The 27,952-nt window shown below is 47.1% G+C and overlaps 1 protein-coding gene across 1 annotated transcript in view; it reads right to left on the bottom strand.

Annotated features, from left to right (window-relative positions):
• Positions 1-27,952, bottom strand: part of LOC141076416 (uncharacterized) — a 52,455-nt gene that overhangs the window by 14,845 nt on the left and 9,658 nt on the right. The window contains exons 2-6 of the mRNA XM_073563868.1: positions 22,535-22,684; positions 22,226-22,405; positions 22,020-22,143; positions 20,230-20,327; positions 19,942-20,032 (exon numbers count right to left, since the gene is read on the bottom strand). Of these exons, the coding sequence (XP_073419969.1) occupies positions 19,942-20,032; positions 20,230-20,327; positions 22,020-22,143; positions 22,226-22,405; positions 22,535-22,684 (643 nt within the window). The remainder of the gene's footprint in view (positions 1-19,941; positions 20,033-20,229; positions 20,328-22,019; positions 22,144-22,225; positions 22,406-22,534; positions 22,685-27,952) is intronic.

Raw genomic sequence — 27,952 nt, forward strand, 5'->3', positions numbered from 1 at the left:
ACACTACACCACACACACCAACCTGACATACACTACACCACACACACCAACCTGACATACACTACACCATACACAGACCAGACATACACTACACCACACACACCACCCTGACATACACTACACCGCACACACCAACCTGACATACAATACACCACACACCGACCTGACATACACTACACCACACACAGACCTGACATACACAACACCATACACCTTAACCTGACGTACACTACACCACACACCACAACCTGACAAACACTACACCACACACAGACCTGACATACACAACACCATACACTACAACCTGACATACACTACACCACACACCAACCTGACATACACTACACCACACACACCGACCTGACATACACTACACCACACACAGACCTGACATACACTACACCACACAAAGACCTGACACACTACACCACACACACCAACCTGACGTACACTACACCACACACACCGACCTGACATACACTACACCACACACAGACCTGACATACACTACACCACACACACCAACCTGACATAGACTACACCACACACACCAACCTGACATACACCACACACCAACCTGACATACACAACACCACACACACCAACCTGACATACACTACACCACACACACCGACCTGACATACACTACACCACACACAGACCTGACATACACTACACCACACACACCAACCTGACATACACTACACCACACACACTGACCTGACATACACTACATCACACACACCAACCTGACATACACTACACCACACACCAACCTGACGTACACTACACCACACACTCCAACCTGACATACACTACACCACACACCAACCTGACGTACACTACACCACACACCGACCTGACATACACAACACCACACACACTGACCTGACATACACTACATCACACACACCAACCTGACATACACTACACCACACACCAACCTGACGTACACTACACCACACACAGACCTGACATACACTACACCACACACAGACCTGACATACACTACACCACACACACCAACCTGACATACACTACACCACACACACCAACCTGACATACACTACACCACACACACCAACCTGACATACACTACACCACACACAGACCTGACATACACTACACCACACACACCACCCTGACATACACTACACCGCACACACCAACCTGACATACAATACACCACACACCGACCTGACATACACTACACCACACACAGACCTGACATACACAACACCATACCACACACCAACCTGACATACACAACACCACACACAGACCTGACATACACTACACCACACACAGACCTGACATACACTACACCACACACACCAACCTGACATACACAACACCACACACCGACCTGACATACACTACACCACACACAGACCTGACATACACTACACCACACACACCAACCTGACATACACTACACCACACACCGACCTGACATACACTACACCACACACAGACCTGACATACACTACACCACACACACCAACCTGACATACACTACACCACACACAGACCTGATGTACACTACACCACACACACCAACCTGACATACACTACACCACACACCAACCTAACGTACACTACACCACACACAGGCCTGACATACACTACACTACACACAGACCTGACATACACTACACCACACACACCGACCTGACATACACTACACCACACACACCGACCTGACATACACTACACCACACACCGACCTGACATACACTACACCACACACACCAACCTGACATACACTGCACCACACACACCAACCTGACATACAATACACCACACACCGACCTGACATACACTACACCACACACCCCAACCTGACATACAATACACCACACACCAACCTGACATACACTGCACCACACACACTAACCTGACATACAATACACCACACACCGACCTGACATACACTACACCACACACACCAACCTGACATACACTACACCACACACACCGACCTGACATACACTACACCACACACCAACCTGACATACACTACACCACACACCGACCTGACATACACTACACCACACACACCAACCTGACATACACTGCACCACACACACCAACCTGACATACACTACACCACACACCCCAACCTGACATACACTACACCACACACCAACCTGACATACACAACACCACACACAGACCTGACATACACAACACCATTCACTCCAACCTGACGTACACTACACCACACACCACAACCTGACATACACTACACCACACACAGACCTGACATACACAACACCATACACTCCAACCTGACATACACTACACCACACACCAACCTGACATACACTACACCACACACACCGACCTGACATACACTACACCACACACACCAACCTGACATACACTACACCACACACCAACCTGACGTACACTACACCACACACCGACCTGACATACACAACACCACACACACCAACCTGACATACACTACACCACACACAGACCTGACATACACTACACCACACAAAGACCTGACATACACTACACCACACACACCAACCTGACATAGACTACACCACACACACCAACCTGACATACACCACACACCAACCTGACATACACAACACCACACACACCAACCTGACACACTACACCACACACACCGACCTGACATACACTACACCACACACAGACCTGACATACACTACACCACACACACCGACCTGACATACACTACATCACACACACCAACCTGACATACACTACACCACACACAGACCTGACATACACAACACCACACACACCAACCTGACATACACTACACCACACACACTGACCTGACATACACTACATCACACACACCAACCTGACATACACAACACCACACACCAACCTGACGTACACTACACCACACACACCAACCTGACATACACTACACCACACACCAACCTGACGTACACTACACCACACACCGACCTGTCATACATAACACCACACACACCAACCTGACATACACTGCACCACACACACCAACCTGACATACAATACACCACACACCGACCTGACATACACTACACCACACACCCCAACCTGACATACACTACACCACACACAGACCTGACATACACTACACCACACAAAGACCTGACATACACTACACCACACACACCAACCTGACGTACACAACACCACACACACCGACCTGACATACACTACACCACACACAGACCTGACATACACTACACCACACACACCAACCTGACATACACTACACCACACACACAAACCTGACATACACTACACCACACACAGACCTGACATACACTACACCACACACACCACCCTGACATACACTACACCGCACACACCAACCTGACATACAATACACCACACACAGACCTGACATACACAACACCATACACTCCAACCTGACGTACACTACACCACACACCACAACCTGACATACACTACACCACACACAGACCTGACATACACAACACCATACACTCCAACCTGACATACACTACACCACACACCAACCTGACATACACTACACCACACACACCGACCTGACATACACTACACCACACACAGACCTGACATACACTACACCACACAAAGACCTGACATACACTACACCACACACACCAACCTGACAAACAATACACCACACATCGACCTGACATACACTACAACACACACCCCAACCTGACATACACTACACCACACACAGACCTGACATACACTACACCACACACCCCAACCTGACATACACTACACCACACAAAGACCTGACATACACTACACCACACAAAGACCTGACATACACTACACCACACACACCAACCTGACGTACACAACACCACACACACCGACCTGACATACACTACACCACACACAGACCTGACATACACTACACCACACACAGACCTGACATACACTACACCACACACAGACCAGACATACACTACACCACACACACCACCCTGACATACACTACACCGCACACACCAACCTGACATACAATACACCACACACCGACCTGACATACACTACACCACACACAGACCTGACATACACAACACCATACACTCCAACCTGACATACACTACACCACACACCACAACCTGACATACACTACAACACACACAGACCTGACATACACAACACCATACACTCCAACCTGACATACACTACACCACACACCAACCTGACATACACTACACCACACACACCGACCTGACATACACTACACCACACACAGACCTGACATACACTACACCACACAAAGACCTGACATACACTACACCACACACACCAACCTGATGTACACTACACCACACACACCGACCTGACATACACTACACCACACACAGACCTGACATACACTACACCACACACACCAACCTGACATAGACTACATCACACACACCAACCTGACATACACCACACACCAACCTGACATACACAACACCACACACACCAACCTGACATACACTACACCACACACACCGACCTGACATACACTACACCACACACAGACCTGACATACACTACACCACACACACCAACCTGACATACACTACACCACACACACTGACCTGACATACACTACATCACACACACCAACCTGACATACACTACACCACACACCAACCTGACGTACACTACACCACACACTCCAACCTGACATACACTACACCACACACCAACCTGACGTACACTACACCACACACAGACCTAACATACACAACACCATACACTCCAACCTGACATACACTACAACACACACCAACCTGACATACACTACACCACACACACCGACCTGACATACACTACACCACACACAGACCTGACATACACTACACCACACAAAGACCTGACATACACTACACCACACACACCAACCTGACAAACAATACACCACACATCGACCTGACATACACTACACCCCAACCTGACATACACTACACCACACACAGACCTGACATACACTACACCACACAAAGACCTGACATACACTACACCACACAAAGACCTGACATACACTACACCACACACACCAACCTGACGTACACAACACCACACACACCGACCTGACATACACTACACCACACACAGACCTGACATACACTACACCACACACACCAACCTGACATACACTACACCACACACACTGACCTGACATACACTACATCACACACACCAACCTGACATACACTACACCACACACCAACCTGACGTACACTACACCACACACTCCAACCTGACATACACTACACCACACACCAACCTGACGTACACTACACCACACACAGACCTAACATACACAACACCATACACTCCAACCTGACATACACTACAACACACACCAACCTGACATACACTACACCACACACACCGACCTGACATACACTACACCACACACAGACCTGACATACACTACACCACACAAAGACCTGACATACACTACACCACACACACCAACCTGACAAACAATACACCACACATCGACCTGACATACACTACACCCCAACCTGACATACACTACACCACACACAGACCTGACATACACTACACCACACAAAGACCTGACATACACTACACCACACAAAGACCTGACATACACTACACCACACACACCAACCTGACGTACACAACACCACACACACCGACCTGACATACACTACACCACACACAGACCTGACATACACTACACCACACACACCAACCTGACATACACTACACCACACACACCAACCTGACATACACTACACCACACACAGACCAGACATACACTACACCACACACACCACCCTGACATACACTACACCGCACACACCAACCTGACATACAATACACCACACACCGACCTGACATACACTACACCACACACAGACCTGACATACACAACACCATACACTCCAACCTGACGTACACTACACCACACACCACAACCTGACAAACACTACACCACACACAGACCTGACATACACAACACCATACACTACAACCTGACATACACTACACCACACACCAACCTGACATACACTACACCACACACACTGACCTGACATACACTACACCACACACAGACCTGACATACACTACACCACACAAAGACCTGACACACTACACCACACACACCAACCTGACGTACACTACACCACACACACCGACCTGACATACACTACACCACACACAGACCTGACATACACTACACCACACACACCAACCTGACATAGACTACACCACACACACCAACCTGACATACACCACACACCAACCTGACATACACAACACCACACACACCAACCTGACATACACTACACCACACACACCGACCTGACATACACTACACCACACACAGACCTGACATACACTACACCACACACACCAACCTGACATACACTACACCACACACACTGACCTGACATACACTACATCACACACACCAACCTGACATACACTACACCACACACCAACCTGACGTACACTACACCACACACTCCAACCTGACATACACTACACCACACACCAACCTGACGTACACTACACCACACACCGACCTGACATACACAACACCACACACACTGACCTGACATACACTACATCACTCACACCAACCTGACATACACTACACCACACACCAACCTGACGTACACTACACCACACACAGACCTGACATACACTACACCACACACAGACCTGACATACACTACACCACACACAGACCTGACATACACTACACCACACACACCAACCTGACATACACTACACCACACACACCAACCTGACATACACTACACCACACACAGACCTGACATACACTACACCACACACACCACCCTGACATATACTACACCGCACACTCCAACCTGACATACAATACACCACACACCGACCTGACATACACTACACCACACACAGACCTGACATACACAACACCATACCACACACCAACCTGACATACACAACACCACACACAGACCTGACATACACTACACCACACACAGACCTGACATACACTACACCACACACACCAACCTGACATACACAACACCACACACCGACCTGACATACACTACACCACACACAGACCTGACATACACTACACCACACACACCAACCTGACATACACTACACCACACACCGACCTGACATACACTACACCACACACAGACCTGACATACACTACACCACACACACCAACCTGACATACACTACACCACACACAGACCTGATGTACACTACACCACACACACCAACCTGACATACACTACACCACACACCAACCTAACGTACACTACACCACACACAGGCCTGACATACACTACACTACACACAGACCTGACATACACTACACCACACACACCAACCTGACATACACTACACCACACACACCGACCTGACATACACTACACCACACACACCGACCTGACATACACTACACCACACACCGACCTGACATACACTACACCACACACACCAACCTGACATACACTGCACCACACACACCAACCTGACATACAATACACCACACACCGACCTGACGTACACTACACCACACACCCCAACCTGACATACAATACACCACACACCAACCTGACATACACTGCACCACACACACTAACCTGACATACAATACACCACACACCGACCTGACATACACTACACCACACACACCAACCTGACATACACTACACCACACACACCGACCTGACATACACTACACCACACACCAACCTGACATACACTACACCACACACCGACCTGACATACACTACACCACACACACCAACCTGACATACACTGCACCACACACACCAACCTGACATACACTACACCACACACCCCAACCTGACATACACTACACCACACACCAACCTGACATACACAACACCACACACAGACCTGACATACACAACACCATTCACTCCAACCTGACGTACACTACACCACACACCACAACCTGACATACACTACACCACACACAGACCTGACATACACAACACCATACACTCCAACCTGACATACACTACACCACACACCAACCTGACATACACTACACCACACACACCGACCTGACATATACTACACCACACACACCAACCTGACATACACTACACCACACACCAACCTGACGTACACTACACCACACACAGACCTGACATACACTACACCACACACAGACCTGACATACACTACACCACACACAGACCTGACATACACTACACCACACACACCAACCTGACATACACTACACCACACACACCAACCTGACATACACTACACCACACACAGACCTGACATACACTACACCACACACACCACCCTGACATATACTACACCGCACACTCCAACCTGACATACAATACACCACACACCGACCTGACATACACTACACCACACACAGACCTGACATACACAACACCATACCACACACCAACCTGACATACACAACACCACACACAGACCTGACATACACTACACCACACACAGACCTGACATACACTACACCACACACACCAACCTGACATACACAACACCACACACCGACCTGACATACACTACACCACACACAGACCTGACATACACTACACCACACACACCAACCTGACATACACTACACCACACACCGACCAGACATACACTACACCACACACAGACCTGACATACACTACACCACACACACCAACCTGACATACACTACACCACACACAGACCTGATGTACACTACACCACACACACCAACCTGACATACACTACACCACACACCAACCTAACGTACACTACACCACACACAGGCCTGACATACACTACACTACACACAGACCTGACATACACTACACCACACACACCAACCTGACATACACTACACCACACACCGACCTGACATACACTACACCACACACACCAACCTGACATACACTGCACCACACACACCAACCTGACATACAATACACCACACACCGACCTGACGTACACTACACCACACACCCCAACCTGACATACAATACACCACACACCAACCTGACATACACTGCACCACACACACTAACCTGACATACAATACACCACACACCGACCTGACATACACTACACCACACACACCAACCTGACATACACTACACCACACACACCGACCTGACATACACTACACCACACACCAACCTGACATACACTACACCACACACCGACCTGACATACACTACACCACACACACCAACCTGACATACACTGCACCACACACACCAACCTGACATACACTACACCACACACCCCAACCTGACATACACTACACCACACACCAACCTGACATACACAACACCACACACAGACCTGACATACACTACACCACACACACCAACCTGACGTACACTACACCACACACCCCAACCTGACATACACTACACCACACACCAACCTGACATACACAACACCACACACAGACCTGACATACACAACACCATTCACTCCAACCTGACGTACACTACACCACACACCACAACCTGACATACACTACACCACACACAGACCTGACATACACAACACCATACACTCCAACCTGACATACACTACACCACACACCAACCTGACATACACTACACCACACACACCGACCTGACATATACTACACCACACACACCAACCTGACATACACTACACCACACACCAACCTGACGTACACTACACCACACACAGACCTGACATACACTACACCACACACAGACCTGACATACACTACAAGACACACAGACCTGACATACACTACACCACACACACCAACCTGACATACACTACACCACACACACCAACCTGACATACACTACACCACACACAGACCTGACATACACTACACCACACACACCACCCTGACATATACTACACCGCACACTCCAACCTGACATACAATACACCACACACCGACCTGACATACACTACACCACACACAGACCTGACATACACAACACCATACCACACACCAACCTGACATACACAACACCACACACAGACCTGACATACACTACACCACACACAGACCTGACATACACTACACCACACACACCAACCTGACATACACAACACCACACACCGACCTGACATACACTACACCACACACAGACCTGACATACACTACACCACACACACCAACCTGACATACACTACACCACACACCGACCTGACATACACTACACCACACACAGACCTGACATACACTACACCACACACACCAACCTGACATACACTACACCACACACAGACCTGATGTACACTACACCACACACACCAACCTGACATACACTACACCACACACCAACCTAACGTACACTACACCACACACAGGCCTGACATACACTACACTACACACAGACCTGACATACACTACACCACACACACCAACCTGACATACACTACACCACACACCGACCTGACATACACTACACCACACACACCAACCTGACATACACTGCACCACACACACCAACCTGACATACAATACACCACACACCGACCTGACGTACACTACACCACACACCCCAACCTGACATACAATACACCACACACCAACCTGACATACACTGCACCACACACACTAACCTGACATACAATACACCACACACCGACCTGACATACACTACACCACACACACCAACCTGACATACACTACACCACACACACCGACCTGACATACACTACACCACACACCAACCTGACATACACTACACCACACACCGACCTGACATACACTACACCACACACACCAACCTGACATACACTGCACCACACACACCAACCTGACATACACTACACCACACACCCCAACCTGACATACACTACACCACACACCAACCTGACATACACAACACCACACACAGACCTGACATACACAACACCATTCACTCCAACCTGACGTACACTACACCACACACCACAACCTGACATACACTACACCACACACAGACCTGACATACACAACACCATACACTCCAACCTGACATACACTACACCACACACCAACCTGACATACACTACACCACACACACCGACCTGACATATACTACACCACACACACCAACCTGACATACACTACACCACACACCAACCTGACGTACACTACACCACACACCGACCTGACATACACAACACCACACACACCAACCTGACATACACTACACCACACACAGACCTGACATACACTACACCACACAAAGACCTGACATACACTACACCACACACACCAACCTGACATAGACTACACCACACACACCAACCTGACATACACCACACACCAACCTGACATACACAACACCACACACACCAACCTGACACACTACACCACACACACCGACCTGACATACACTACACCACACACAGACCTGACATACACTACACCACACACACCGACCTGACATACACTACATCACACACACCAACCTGACATACACTACACCACACACAGACCTGACATACACAACACCACACACACCAACCTGACATACACTACACCACACACACTGACCTGACATACACTACATCACACACACCAACCTGACATACACTACACCACACACCAACCTGACGTACACTACACCACACACACCAACCTGACATACACTACACCACACACCAACCTGACGTACACTACACCACACACCGACCTGTCATACACAACACCACACACACCAACCTGACATACACTGCACCACACACACCAACCTGACATACAATACACCACACACCGACCTGACATACACTACACCACACACCCCAACCTGACATACACTACACCACACACAGACCTGACATACACTACACCACACAAAGACCTGACATACACTACACCACACACACCAACCTGACGTACACAACACCACACACACCGACCTGACATACACTACACCACACACAGACCTGACATACACTACACCACACACACCAACCTGACATACACTACACCACACACACCAACCTGACATACACTACACCACACACAGACCTGACATACACTACACCACACACACCACCCTGACATACACTACACCGCACACACCAACCTGACATACAATACACCACACACAGACCTGACATACACAACACCATACACTCCAACCTGACGTACACTACACCACACACCACAACCTGACATACACTACACCACACACAGACCTGACATACACAACACCATACACTCCAACCTGACATACACTACACCACACACCAACCTGACATACACTACACCACACACACCGACCTGACATACACTACACCACACACAGACCTGACATACACTACACCACACAAAGACCTGACATACACTACACCACACACACCAACCTGACAAACAATACACCACACATCGACCTGACATACACTACAACACACACCCCAACCTGACATACACTACACCACACACAGACCTGACATACACTACACCACACACCCCAACCTGACATACACTACACCACACAAAGACCTGACATACACTACACCACACAAAGACCTGACATACACTACACCACACACACCAACCTGACGTACACAACACCACACACACCGACCTGACATACACTACACCACACACAGACCTGACATACACTACACCACACACAGACCTGACATACACTACACCACACACAGACCAGACATACACTACACCACACACACCACCCTGACATACACTACACCGCACACACCAACCTGACATACAATACACCACACACCGACCTGACATACACTACACCACACACAGACCTGACATACACAACACCATACACTCCAACCTGACGTACACTACACCACACACCACAACCTGACATACACTACACCACACACAGACCTGACATACACAACACCATACACTCCAACCTGACATACACTACACCACACACCAACCTGACATACACTACACCACACACACCGACCTGACATACACTACACCACACACAGACCTGACATACACTACACCACACAAAGACCTGACATACACTACACCACACACACCAACCTGACGTACACTACACCACACACACCGACCTGACATACACTACACCACACACAGACCTGACATACACTACACCACACACACCAACCTGACATAGACTACACCACACACACCAACCTGACATACACCACACACCAACCTGACATACACAACACCACACACACCAACCTGACATACACTACACCACACACACCGACCTGACATACACTACACCACACACAGACCTGACATACACTACACCACACACACCAACCTGACATACACTACACCACACACACTGACCTGACATACACTACATCACACACACCAACCTGACATACACTACACCACACACCAACCTGACGTACACTACACCACACACTCCAACCTGACATACACTACACCACACACCAACCTGACGTACACTACACCACACACCGACCTGACATACACAACACCACACACACTGACCTGACATACACTACATCACACACACCAACCTGACATACACTACACCACACACCAACCTGACGTACACTACACCACACACAGACCTGACATACACTACACCACACACAGACCTGACATACACTACACCACACACAGACCTGACATACACTACACCACACACACCAACCTGACATACACTACACCACACACACCAACCTGACATACACTACACCACACACAGACCTGACATACACTACACCACACACACCACCCTGACATACACTACACCGCACACACCAACCTGACATACAATACACCACACACCGACCTGACATACACTACACCACACACAGACCTGACATACACAACACCATACCACACACCAACCTGACATACACAACACCACACACAGACCTGACATACACTACACCACACACAGACCTGACATACACTACACCACACACACCAACCTGACATACACAACACCACACACCGACCTGACATACACTACACCACACACAGACCTGACATACACTACACCACACACACCAACCTGACATACACTACACCACACACCGACCTGACATACACTACACCACACACAGACCTGACATACACTACACCACACACACCAACCTGACATACACTACACCACACACAGACCTGATGTACACTACACCACACACACCAACCTGACATACACTACACCACACACCAACCTAACGTACACTACACCACACACAGGCCTGACATACACTACACTACACACAGACCTGACATACACTACACCACACACACCAACCTGACATACACTACACCACACACACCGACCTGACATACACTACACCACACACACCGACCTGACATACACTACACCACACACCGACCTGACATACACTACACCACACACACCAACCTGACATACACTGCACCACACACACCAACCTGACATACAATACACCACACACCGACCTGACATACACTACACCACACACCTCAACCTGACATACAATACACCACACACTGACCTGACATACACTGCACCACACACACTAACCTGACATACAATACACCACACACCGACCTGACATACACTACACCACACACACCAACCTGACATACACTACACCACACACACCGACCTGACATACACTACACCACACACCAACCTGACATACACTACACCACACACCGACCTGACATACACTACACCACACACACCAACCTGACATACACTGCACCACACACACCAACCTGACATACAATACACCACACACCGACCTGACATACACTAGACCACACACCCCAACCTGACATACACTACACCACACACCAACCTGACATACACAACACCACACACAGACCTGATATACACTACACCACACACACCAACCTGACGTACACAACACCACACACACCGACCTGACATACACTACACCACACACAGACCTGACATACACTACACCACACACACCAACCTGACATACACTACACCACACACACCAACCTGACATACAATACACCACACACAGACCTGACATACACAACACCATACACTCCAACCTGACGTACACTACACCACACACCACAACCTGACATACACTACACCACACACAGACCTGACATACACAACACCATACACTCCAACCTGACATACACTACACCACACACCAACCTGACATACACTACACCACACACACCGACCTGACATACACTACACCACACACAGACCTGACATACACTACACCACACAAAGACCTGACATACACTACACCACACACACCAACCTGACAAATAATACACCACACATCGACCTGACATACACTACAACACACACCCCAACCTGACATACACTACACCACACACAGACCTGACATACACTACACCACACACCCCAACCTGACATACACTACACCACACAAAGACCTGACATACACTACACCACACAAAGACCTGACATACACTACACCACACACACCAACCTGACGTACACAACACCACACACACCGACCTGACATACACTACACCACACACAGACCTGACATACACTACACCACACACAGACCTGACATACACTACACCACACACAGACCAGACATACACTACACCACACACACCACCCTGACATACACTACACCGCACACACCAACCTGACATACAATACACCACACACCGACCTGACATACACTACACCACACACAGACCTGACATACACAACACCATACACTCCAACCTGACGTACACTACACCACACACCACAACCTGACATACACTACACCACACACAGACCTGACATACACAACACCATACACTCCAACCTGACATACACTACACCACACACCAACCTGACATACACTACACCACACACACCGACCTGACATACACTACACCACACACAGACCTGACATACACTACACCACACAAAGACCTGACATACACTACACCACACACACCAACCTGACGTACACTACACCACACACACCGACCTGACATACACTACACCACACACAGACCTGACATACACTACACCACACACACCAACCTGACATAGACTACACCACACACACCAACCTGACATACACCACACACCAACCTGACATACACAACACCACACACACCAACCTGACATACACTACACCACACACACCGACCTGACATACACTACACCACACACAGACCTGACATACACTACACCACACACACCAACCTGACATACACTACACCACACACACTGACCTGACATACACTACATCACAAACACCAACCTGACATACACTACACCACACACCAACCTGACGTACACTACACCACACACTCCAACCTGACATACACTACACCACACACCTACCTGACGTACACTACACCACACACCGACCTGACATACACAACACCACACACACTGACCTGACATACACTACATCACACACACCAACCTGACATACACTACACCACACACCAACCTGACGTACACTACACCACACACAGACCTGACATACACTACACCACACACAGACCTGACATACACTACACCACACACAGACCTGACATACACTACACCACACACACCAACCTGACATACACTACACCACACACACCAACCTGACATACACTACACCACACACAGACCTGACATACACTACACCACACACACCACCCTGACATACACTACACCGCACACACCAACCTGACATACAATACACCACACACCGACCTGACATACACTACACCACACACAGACCTGACATACACAACACCATACCACACACCAACCTGACATACACAACACCACACACAGACCTGACATACACTACACCACACACAGACCTGACATACACTACACCACACACACCAACCTGACATACACAACACCACACACCGACCTGACATACACTACACCACACACAGACCTGACATACACTACACCACACACACCAACCTGACATACACTACACCACACACCGACCTGACATACACTACACCACACACAGACCTGACATACACTACACCACACACACCAACCTGACATACACTACACCACACACAGACCTGATGTACACTACACCACACACACCAACCTGACATACACTACACCACACACCAACCTAACGTACACTACACCACACACAGGCCTGACATACACTACACTACACACAGACCTGACATACACTACACCACACACACCAACCTGACATACACTACACCACACACACCGACCTGACATACACTACACCACACACACCGACCTGACATACACTACACCACACACCGACCTGACATACACTACACCACACACACCAACCTGACATACAGTACACTGCACCACACACACCAACCTGACATACAATACACCACACACCGACCTGACATACACTACACCACACACCTCAACCTGACATACAATACACCACACACTGACCTGACATACACTGCACCACACACACTAACCTGACATACAATACACCACACACCGACCTGACATACACTACACCACACACACCAACCTGACATACACTACACCACACACACCGACCTGACATACACTACACCACACACCAACCTGACATACACTACACCACACACCGACCTGACATACACTACACCACACACACCAACCTGACATACACTGCACCACACACACCAACCTGACATACAATACACCACACACAGACCTGACATACACTACACCACACACCCCAACCTAACATACACAACACCACACACAGACCTGATATACACTACACCACACACAGACCTGACATACACTACACCACACACACCACCCTGACATACACTACACCGCACACACCAACCTGACATACAATACACCACACACCGACCTGACATACACTACACCACACACAGACCTGACATACACAACACCATACCACACACCAACCTGACATACACAACACCACACACAGACCTGACATACACTACACCACACACAGACCTGACATACACTACACCACACACACCAACCTGACATACACAACACCACACACAGACCTGACATACACTACACCACACACACCAACCTGACATGCACTACACCACACACAGACCTGATGTATACTACACCACACACACCAACCTGACATACACTACACCACACACCAACCTGATGTACACTACATCACACACAGGCCTGACAAACACTACACCACACACACCACAACCTGACGTACACTACTCCACACACCGACCTGACATGCACTACATCACACACAGACTTGACATACACAACACCATACACACCAACCGGACAAAGTGTGTCAGGTTGTTGTGAGAGGCGTAGTGTATGTCAGATTGGTGTGTGGTGTGGTATAGTGTACGTCAGGTTGGTGTGTGGTGTAGTGTACATCAGATTGATGTGTGTGGTGTAGTAAACACCACACACAGACCTGACATACACTACACCACACACATCAACCTGACATACACTACACCACACACAGACTTGACATACACTACACCACACACACCAACCTGACATAGACTACACCACACACACCAACCTGACATACACTACACCACACACCAACCTGACATACACAACACCATACACACCAATCTGACATATACTACACTACACACACTAATCTGACATACACTACATACTTTCCATACGCGACATGGTGTCCGCTAACGATTGGAGCTAATTTTCCCTTCAAAAAGTCAAATGGCGCTCCTTCCCTTCCGAGCCCTGCCGTGCGCCCAAACAGTGGTTTATGACCACATATGAGGTATCGGTGTACTCAGGAGAAATTGCCCAACAAATTTTAGGATCCATTTTATCCTGTTGCCCATGTGAAAATGAAAAAATGAGGCTAAAAGAACATTTTTGTTGGAAAAATTAAAATGTCCATTTTTCCTTCCACATTGCTTTAGTTCCTGTGAAGCACCTGAAGAGTTAATGATCTTCTTGAATGTGGTTTTGAGCACCTTGAGGGGTGCAGTTTTTGGAGTGGTGTCACTTTTGGGTGTTCTCTGTCATATTGACCCCTCAAAGTGACTTCAAATGTGAGGTGGTCATCACTAAGAAAAAATGGTGTTGTAAAAATGAAAAATCGCTGGTCAACTTTTAAACCTTATAACTTCCTAACAAAAAATTTTTTTTTCCCAAAATTGTGCTGATGTAAAGTAAACATTTGGAAAATGTTATTTATTAACTATTTTGTGTCACATAACTCTCTGGTTTAATAGAATAAAAATTCAAAATTTGAAAATTGTGAAACTTTCAAAATTTTCACCAAATTTCCAATTTTTTCAAAAATAAATGCAAAAATTATTGACCTAAATTTACCACTAACATGAAGCCCAATATGTGATGAAAAAATTCTCAGAATCGCTAGGATCCGTTGAAGCGTTCCTGAGTTATTACCTCATAAAGGGACACTGGTCAGAATTGCTAAAAATGGCCAGATCATTAAGGTCAAAATAGGCTGGGTCAGCCTTATACAAGTCAGTTCAGATATGGTGTACAAAGATGGCGTCTGTGTCTTCAGACAACACCCTGGAAGGAATCCTTGGAATGCAGAAGCTGAAATACTGGATACCATATATGGAAGTGAAGCTGAAACGGACCTATCATAGACTGACACTGGCTACTCAGAAGATTGTGTGACACCCATTTCCTGTCTCTTTGTCTTGAGAATAAACTTCAGCTGTGTGCAAGGCTTTGCTGAGAAAGGAGTAGACATCTAACTCTGTGTTTGGTGTGACTCTTTAAGCGCGCACTCGGCCTATATTGGGTCAGGTACAAGCAATCATATAGATCTCGCTTTAAGGGATCACCCTCACACTAATCCCAGGAGGTAGGTGGATCCTCCAGGTTGTAAGTTCTATAGAAAAGGGATTTCAATGCCCAAAGTCATTTGAACAGTTTTGGGTGAAGGAGAATGTTGTGGTCTAGAGGCAAAATGGTGATCATGGTAATACGGCCGGACTACACCACCGATAAAGCAGCCACAGCCGGTGACTGAGAGGAATCTGTGACTTCTCTGCATTCAGTGGTTACTACTCACCTGGGTAGTCATATGTGGGAATCTCCTCTTTACACCACTCATCACCCCTCACATATGTCTCTGTAGTATTAATATGGGTCAGATCTTCACCCTGAAACAAATATTGTAAAAGTCACCGACAGATGGAGAAGTCCCATCTATGATCAGCTCTAATCCTGCATCTCCACCATTCTCATTACACAAGTATAAAACATATAATACTGGTGGATAAAACAAGACTGAGCACAAGACCTTCACAGCCGTCTACACATCATAGGGGAGATCTCCTGACACCTTCTCTCCATCTACCTGATGATCCTGAGGAGCACTGGGATCTTCTTGGTTACAGTCCTGTGGAAGAAGAGGACGGAGACATCTCTCTGGTGTTGTCCTCTTACTGGATAGATCTGGAGGAAACACATACAGTGGGGAAAAAAAGTATTTAGTCAGTCAGCAATAGTGCAAGTTTCACCACTTAAAAAGATGAGAGGCGTCTGTAATTTACATCATAGGTAGACCTCAACTATGGGAGACAAACTGAGAAAAAAAAATCCAGAAAATCACATTGTCTGTTTTTTTTTCATTTTATTTGCATATTATGGTGGAAAATAAGTATTTGGTCAGAAACAAGCAATCAAGATTTCTGGCTCTCACAGACCTGTAACTTCTTCTTTAAGAGTCTCCTCTTTCCTCCACTCATTACCTGTAGTAATGGCACCTGTTTAAACTTGTTATCAGTATAAAAAGACACCTGTGCACACCCTCAAACAGTCTGACTCCAAATTCCACTATGGTGAAGACCAAAGAGCTGTCAAAGGACACCAGAAACAAAATTGTAGCCCTGCACCAGGCTGGGAAGACTGAATCTGCAATAGCCAACCAGCTTGGAGTGAAGAAATCAACTGTGGGAGCAATAATTAGAAAATGGAAGACATACAAGACCACTGATAATCTCCCTCGATCTGGTGCTCCACGCAAAATCCCACCCCGTGGGGTCAGAATGATCACAAGAACGGTGAGCAAAAATCCCAGAACCACGCGGGGGGACCTAGTGAATGAACTGCAGAGAGCTGGGACCAATGTAACAAGGCCTACCATAAGTAACACACTACGCCACCATGGACTTAGATCCTGCAGTGCCAGACGTGTCCCACTGCTTAAGCCTGTACATGTCCGGGCCCGTCTGAAGTTTGCTAGAGAGCATTTGGATGATCCAGAGGAGTTTTGGGAGAATGTCCTATGGTCTGATGAAACCAAACTGGAACTGTTTGGTAGAAACACAACTTGTCGTGTTTGGAGGAAAAAGAATACTGAGTTGCATCCATCAAACACCATACCTACTGTAAAGCATGGTGGTGGAAACATCATGCTTTGGGGCTGTTTCTCTGCAAAGGGGCCAGGACGACTGATCCGGGTACATGAAAGAATGAATGGGGCCATGTATCGTGAGATTTTGAGTGCAAACCTCCTTCCATCAGCAAGGGCATTGAAGATGAAACGTGGCTGGGTCTTTCAACATGACAATGGTCCAAAGCACACCGCCAGGGCAACGAAGGAGTGGCTTCGTAAGAAGCATTTCAAGGTCCTGGAGTGGCCTAGCCAGTCTCCAGATCTCAACCCTATAGAAAACCTTTGGAGGGAGTTGAAAGTCCGTGTTGCCAAGCGAAAAGCCAAAAACATCACTGCTCTAGAGGAGATCTGCATGGAGGAATGGGCCAACATACCAACAACAGTGTGTGGCAACCTTGTGAAGACTTACAGAAAACGTTTGACCTCTGTCATTGCCAACAAAGGATATATCACAAAGTATTGAGATGAAATTTTGTTTCTGACCAAATACTTATTTTCCACCATAATATGCAAATAAAATGAAAAAAAAAACAGACAATGTGATTTTCTGGATTTTTTTTTCTCAGTTTGTCTCCCATAGTTGAGGTCTACCTATGATGTAAATTACAGACGCCTCTCATCTTTTTAAGTGGTGGAACTTGCACTATTGCTGACTGACTAAATACTTTTTTTCCCCACTGTACAGGGACTGAATTCATTCTCTACATACAGATAATTATAGGCCGTGTGTATTTAGTCCTGTCTATTACCTGGAGATGTGAGGGGCTGGGGAACCTCCATTATGACGTTCTTGTACAGATCTCTGTGTCCTTCTAAATACTCCCAGTCCTCCATGGAGAAATAGACAGCGACATCCTGACACCTTATAGGAACCTGACACATACAATGATACCGTCATCCCCCGATCCCTTCATAGTGTTACTGTATAATGTCCCAGCATTCCCAGCAGTGTCACCTCTCCAGTCAGCAGCTCAATCATCTTGTAGATGAGTTCTAGGATCTTCTGGTCATTGATGTCCTCATGGATCAGGGGGTGAGGTGGAGGCCCCGTGATTGGGCTCAGGGGTCTTCCACATCCCTCAGACACAGGGTCCTGACAGCGATCACTAGAGGTCTTCTTCACCACTGTGTAATCCTGGTTATGGAGAGACACATTAATAAATCTCACTACAGACATTTCCAGAGTCCTCACCTCTCCAGTTCTGTCCATCTGTTATTCCCATAGATAAGAATGATGTAATGTGACGTCATCAGAATCTCTCACCTCTCCAGTGAGACGGAATAGGATCTCTAGGGTGAGGTGTAACATCCTCTCCGCCATCTTGTCTCTGTCCATATCCATCCTTGATGGGTAAATCAGGAAAATTCTCTTCTGTAGAAGATCTTCACTGAGAGGATCCGATATTGTAGAGACCTGAATGAGAAGAAGATGAGCCGATGTAACATCATAAGAATCCTGTGTAATAATACAATTACTGGAGATAATAAGGGAAACATATGAGGAGATTTATTATCTTACAGGGTTTAGTTTTCCTCCCTGACATCTACTAATAAAACCTATATATTTAGGCCACAGACAACAAGCAGTTTCCTCCTCGGAGTCGGCAGCTGAACACGTTCCTCATAGACTCATCTTCCATAACGCTAATTCTCGTCTCATTACCGACACTGGAATCGGCATTAGCAATACTGCAGGAGATATTCATTACACGCGACATGAGAAATAACTCCTTCATGATGAGGACGACATCTTCATCTTCTACTGCGGCTCTAGAGACAGATTTGGCCAGAGTCGGTCACTGCCTCCATCCCCACCGGCCGTCTATATGAAGGTTTCCCGTCTTCCCCGCACTGGAATCTTCTCTCCCGTTAGATCTCAGCTCTGAGTCACACACAGAAGTTTGAGGCTTTTAGAAAAGATTTTTTGTTTCCACAAACACAATGGACAGAAATGATCTGATCCCAAAGTCTCCATGTACAGTGATTTATGGGGATTATTTCTGGCCTTAGGCTTTCCTATATTACAAGAAAAACTCCAGAAAAAGCCGATATTAAAATGTTTCTAAAGAAAATTGGCTCCAACAATTCTTGTAAGAAGAAAAAAATAACAAAAAAGCAGAAGACACATTTTATAATTTTTAACATGTTAAACATTTATTAAAAATAAATTAATCTGTTTGTGCCCCAGAACATAGATGTACACCGCAGGGACGGCACAGATGAGGCTGCAACAAAAACCCTGACAGCTTAACCACTTGCTGCTGTGAAAAGCAAACATGGCATCTAAGAAGGTGTGACAGAGTTTGGCTGAATGTCCCCCGCCCCCAAGTACTCGATAGTATGGGGCGGCCTAGTTACTCCGATACTTACATGCCTAATAATGGGGTCTGGGCTGCAATGTATGAAGGTCTATTAGGCCGGGCCAGAGGCAGCGTCCAATAAGTTACCTTATAACTCCCCCATACACATTAGACTAAAGCTCCATGAAAGCACTGATTTCGGGGGGTTTGGCCGACCATATAATGTATTTGGGGGCCTCCCGACAGATGATGTCAGGGCAGAGAAGGATCTGGCATCCTGAATTTCAGAGGATAATCCGTTTGTTCTTCCTGTAGATAATCCTCCTCTAGAGGAGTCTGGAGGCGACTCTCTCATACAGACCACAGGAAAGCTGGAATATTTGTGTGTATGGGGGAGTCGGGAGAGATCGCCGTCTGCCAAATGACCGCTCAGCCAACTCTGATCTCATGTGTATGGGGCCGTTAGTATTACACTGACAGGCAGTGATGATACACGGCACTACAGTAGTACAGGGCATCACCGGAGCCATCAGAGGCTTGTATGTTGTATGATAGCACTGATCAGAGGGGTTTAAAAAAGATTTAAAGGGGGGAAAATATCACAGTTTCAGCAACAAGAAATATCCATCACTATATGGAAAGCAGAGTCACTGCACAATGTTAGTTACGTCACGTCCATAACTGCTTAATTATACTCTATTATCCTGTACACAGTGGAGTAGATAGAAATCACAGATCACACAGCAATAGCTGGAATTGGACCCTCCAACACAAAGAAAAAAAAATATCTCTATCTATATACACTGTTCAAAAAATAAAGGGAACACTTAAATAACAGAATATAACTCCAAATAAATCAAACTTCTGTGAAATCAAACTGTCCACTTAGGAAGCAACACTGATTGACAATCAATTTCACATGCTGTTGTGCAAATGGAATATAAAACAGATGGAAATTATTGGCAATTATCAAGACACCCTCAGTAAAGGAGTGACAGATGGAAATTATTGGCAATTATCAAGACACCCTCAGTAAAGGAGTGGTTCTGCAGGTGGGGACCACAGACCACATCTCAGTACCAATGCTTATGGCTGATGTTTTGGTCACTTTTGAATGTTGGTTGTGCTTTCACACTTGTGGTAGCATGAGACGGACTCTACAACCCACACAAGTGGCTCAGGTAGTGCAGCTCATCCAGGATGGCACATCAATGCGAGCTGTAGCAAGAAGGTTTACTGTGTCTGACAGTGTAGTGTCCAGAGGCTGGAGGTGCTACCAGGAGACAGGCCAGTACACTAGGAGATGTGGAGGGGGCCGTATGAGGGTAACAACCCAGCAGCAGCATCGCTACCTCCACCTTTGTGCAAGGAGGAACAGGAGGAGCACTGCCAGAGCCCTGCAAAATGATCTTCAGCAGGCCACAAATGTTCATGTGTCTGCACAAACGGTTACAAACTGACTCCATTAGGATGGTCTGAGTTCACGACGTCCACAGATGGGGGTTGTACTCATAGCCCAACACCGTACAGGACGCTTGGCATTTGCCACAAAACACCAGGATTGGCAAATTTGCCACTGGCGCCCTGTGCTCTTAGATGGAAGCAGGTTCACACTGAGCACATGTGACAGCCGTGACAGAGTCTGGAGACGCCGTGGAGAGCGATCTGCTGCCTGCAACATCCTTCAGCATGACCGGTTTGGCAGTGGTCAGTAATGGTGCGGGGTGGCATTTCTTTGGAGGGTCACATGATGTTGGGCTGTGAGCACAACCCCCATGGAGACACAATTGTGCCTTTACCTGGAGATAAATTCCCAGTGGGGGCAATTTCCAAAATGCAATAACTTAAGTGGGGAATTCAGCTCTTTTCTCACTTAAGGGATCTGTATATGGAGTCTACAAACTACAGTGGGGGAATAAGGATTTGTTACGCTGCCAATTTTGGGGCTAAAGTCACATTGTTGTGAGGAAAAAAGTAAAATTGTCATTTTTTCCTTCCACATTGCTTAAATTCCTGTCACACTATGCGAATTCAGATATTGTCCTGTCAGAAAGGAGAATACAGGGAGCGAAAGGGTTAATAGGACTCACAGGAGGAACCGGCCCAGAAAGCAGAAGATCCAGGAGTGTCTGCCACATATATGACCGCTCTGTGTGCACAGGACCTGTGATGAGGTCACAGGAGGGGAGGAGTCAGGGGTCACATGATCAGCGGCCTCTGTGTGTGCAGGACTCAGTGTGCTGGAGCGCTCCCGATAATCAGCTGCGTGTGTCGCGCTGTGTGATAGTCACAGCACCTGCATGGAGAGCGACACATGCAGCTGATTATCGGGAGCGCTCCAGGGATCCGGGGTCCCGATGCAGCTATTCGGTAAGTGATATTAGCCAATAACAACTTCTCCGACGATATTCGCTCATCTCTAGTAATAACAGCTCAAAGAAATTCACCAAACTTTTCATTAAGTTTAATAGCAAGACCCTATTAAATATTGAGCACCAGCGGGACGAAGCATTGACAGCGGCATGTAAAAGTATGGGCGCCCCTGGTCAAAATGACCGTTATTGTGAGCAGTAGTAAGATGAAGATGAAATGATCTCTAAAAGGCCGAACCTCTAAGATGACACATGGCCTTTGTATTTTAGGCAACAATAATAAAAAAAATATATATATATAGACTTTTTTACAATTTCATAATTGCAAAAAGGAAAAAGGGGCGATGCAAAACTTTGGGCACCCTGTGAGATTTGTGTACTGAGATAATTTTGACCAAGATTTCACACGTTAATTAGCTTGTTAGGGTTACGGTGAGATCACATGGTGACCAGGAGCTACAGTCTGAGGAAAGGGCTAAAAAGCCTTCACTAGACCCCTGTACAGCTGTATAATGAGGCCCAGGCTTTATAGTGAAGAGACAGGAGTGAGAGCCTGTTCCCAGGAGCTACAGTCTGAGGAAAGGGCTAAAAAGCCTTCAGTAGACCCCTGTACAGCTGTATAATGAGGCCCAGGCTTTATAGCGAAGGGACTAAAGGGCCTGATCCCAGGAGCTACAGTCTGAGGAAAGGGCTAAAAAGCCTTCACTAGACCCCTGTTATGATTGGGTCATCGAGGAGGAAAGCAAGACCAAGCTAAGCCACAGAAAACTAGAGAAGTTGGTAAATAAGCGGATTGCAGACCCCTGATCCTATCCACACAACTAGCAGTAGCCGTGGAGCGTACCTACAATGATTCTAGATGCCTCGACACAGCCGGAGAACTAAATAAGCCTAAAGCAAGAAAGGGGAAATCTAAACTGCCCCAGAGCAGACCCCAAAGGAATAGATAGCCCTCAAACATATATTGTCGGTGAGACAAGATGAAAGCACAAACACAGGTAGGAAAATAGACTGAGCAAACGATGGGGCCGAAACTAACTAGACAGGACAGGAAAGGAAATACACTGTCTGCAATCATGCAAAAAACCCTGCAAAAAATGCCCAACACATCTGATAGAAAAAATCCTGGAGTCACTAGACTTCGCCCACTATATCAGCACTCTGGTATATTCTGAAAACAGAGCAAAGAGAGGCCAATCTAATAAGGGACAAAAACAAACTGGCACAAACAGTAACATAAGGATGGAAATTCAGCACAGTCCCAGGCGGGGCTAGCTGACCACACAGAACTGAAATAGACAAAACCAAATCAAATGTGAACAATAGCAAAAGAACACTTAGATTGAGCATGCAGGGACTGAGCTGGAAACTAAGACCTCAGGAGGCAGGAAAAAAATCATCAGCAGGGATAGAGGGAGTCGGCTGTCTTAAATCCAGTCAGAAACTCCCAATGTCCAATTGTCCTCCTCATTATCAGGTGGCAGGCCTCTGTTAATTAGATCAGCTCCATTACCTTCTGTAACCACCAGAGGGAGCCCGGAAAGAGAATTCGCAACCCCTCTGTCAATACAACCATCTCCACTACCTTCACCAGCAACCAGAGGTAGGCCAGAAAGTGAATTCACAACAGACCCCTGTACAGCTGTATAATGAGGCACAGGCTTTATAGTGAAGGGACAGGAGAAAGGGCCTGTTCCCAGGAGCTACAGTCTGAGGAAAGGGCTAAAAAGCCTTCACTAGACCCCTGTACAGCTGTATAATGAGGCCCTGGCTTTATAGTGAAGGGACAGGAGTGAGGGCCTGTTCCCAGGAGCTACAGTCTGAGGAAAGGGCTAAAAAGCCTTCACTAGACCCCTGTACAGCTGTATAATGAGGCCCAGGCTTTATAGTGAAGGAACAGGAGTGAGGACCTGTGCCCAGGAGCTACAGACTGAGGAAAGGGCTAAAAAGCCTTCACTAGACCCCTGTACAGCTGTATAATGAGGCCCAGGCTTTATAGTGAAGGGACAG

This window comes from Dendrobates tinctorius, unplaced genomic scaffold (assembly GCF_039654945.1).
Source record: "Dendrobates tinctorius isolate UK_male_01 unplaced genomic scaffold, ASM3965494v1 ptg000404l, whole genome shotgun sequence".
NCBI classification, from domain to species: domain Eukaryota; kingdom Metazoa; phylum Chordata; class Amphibia; order Anura; family Dendrobatidae; genus Dendrobates; species Dendrobates tinctorius.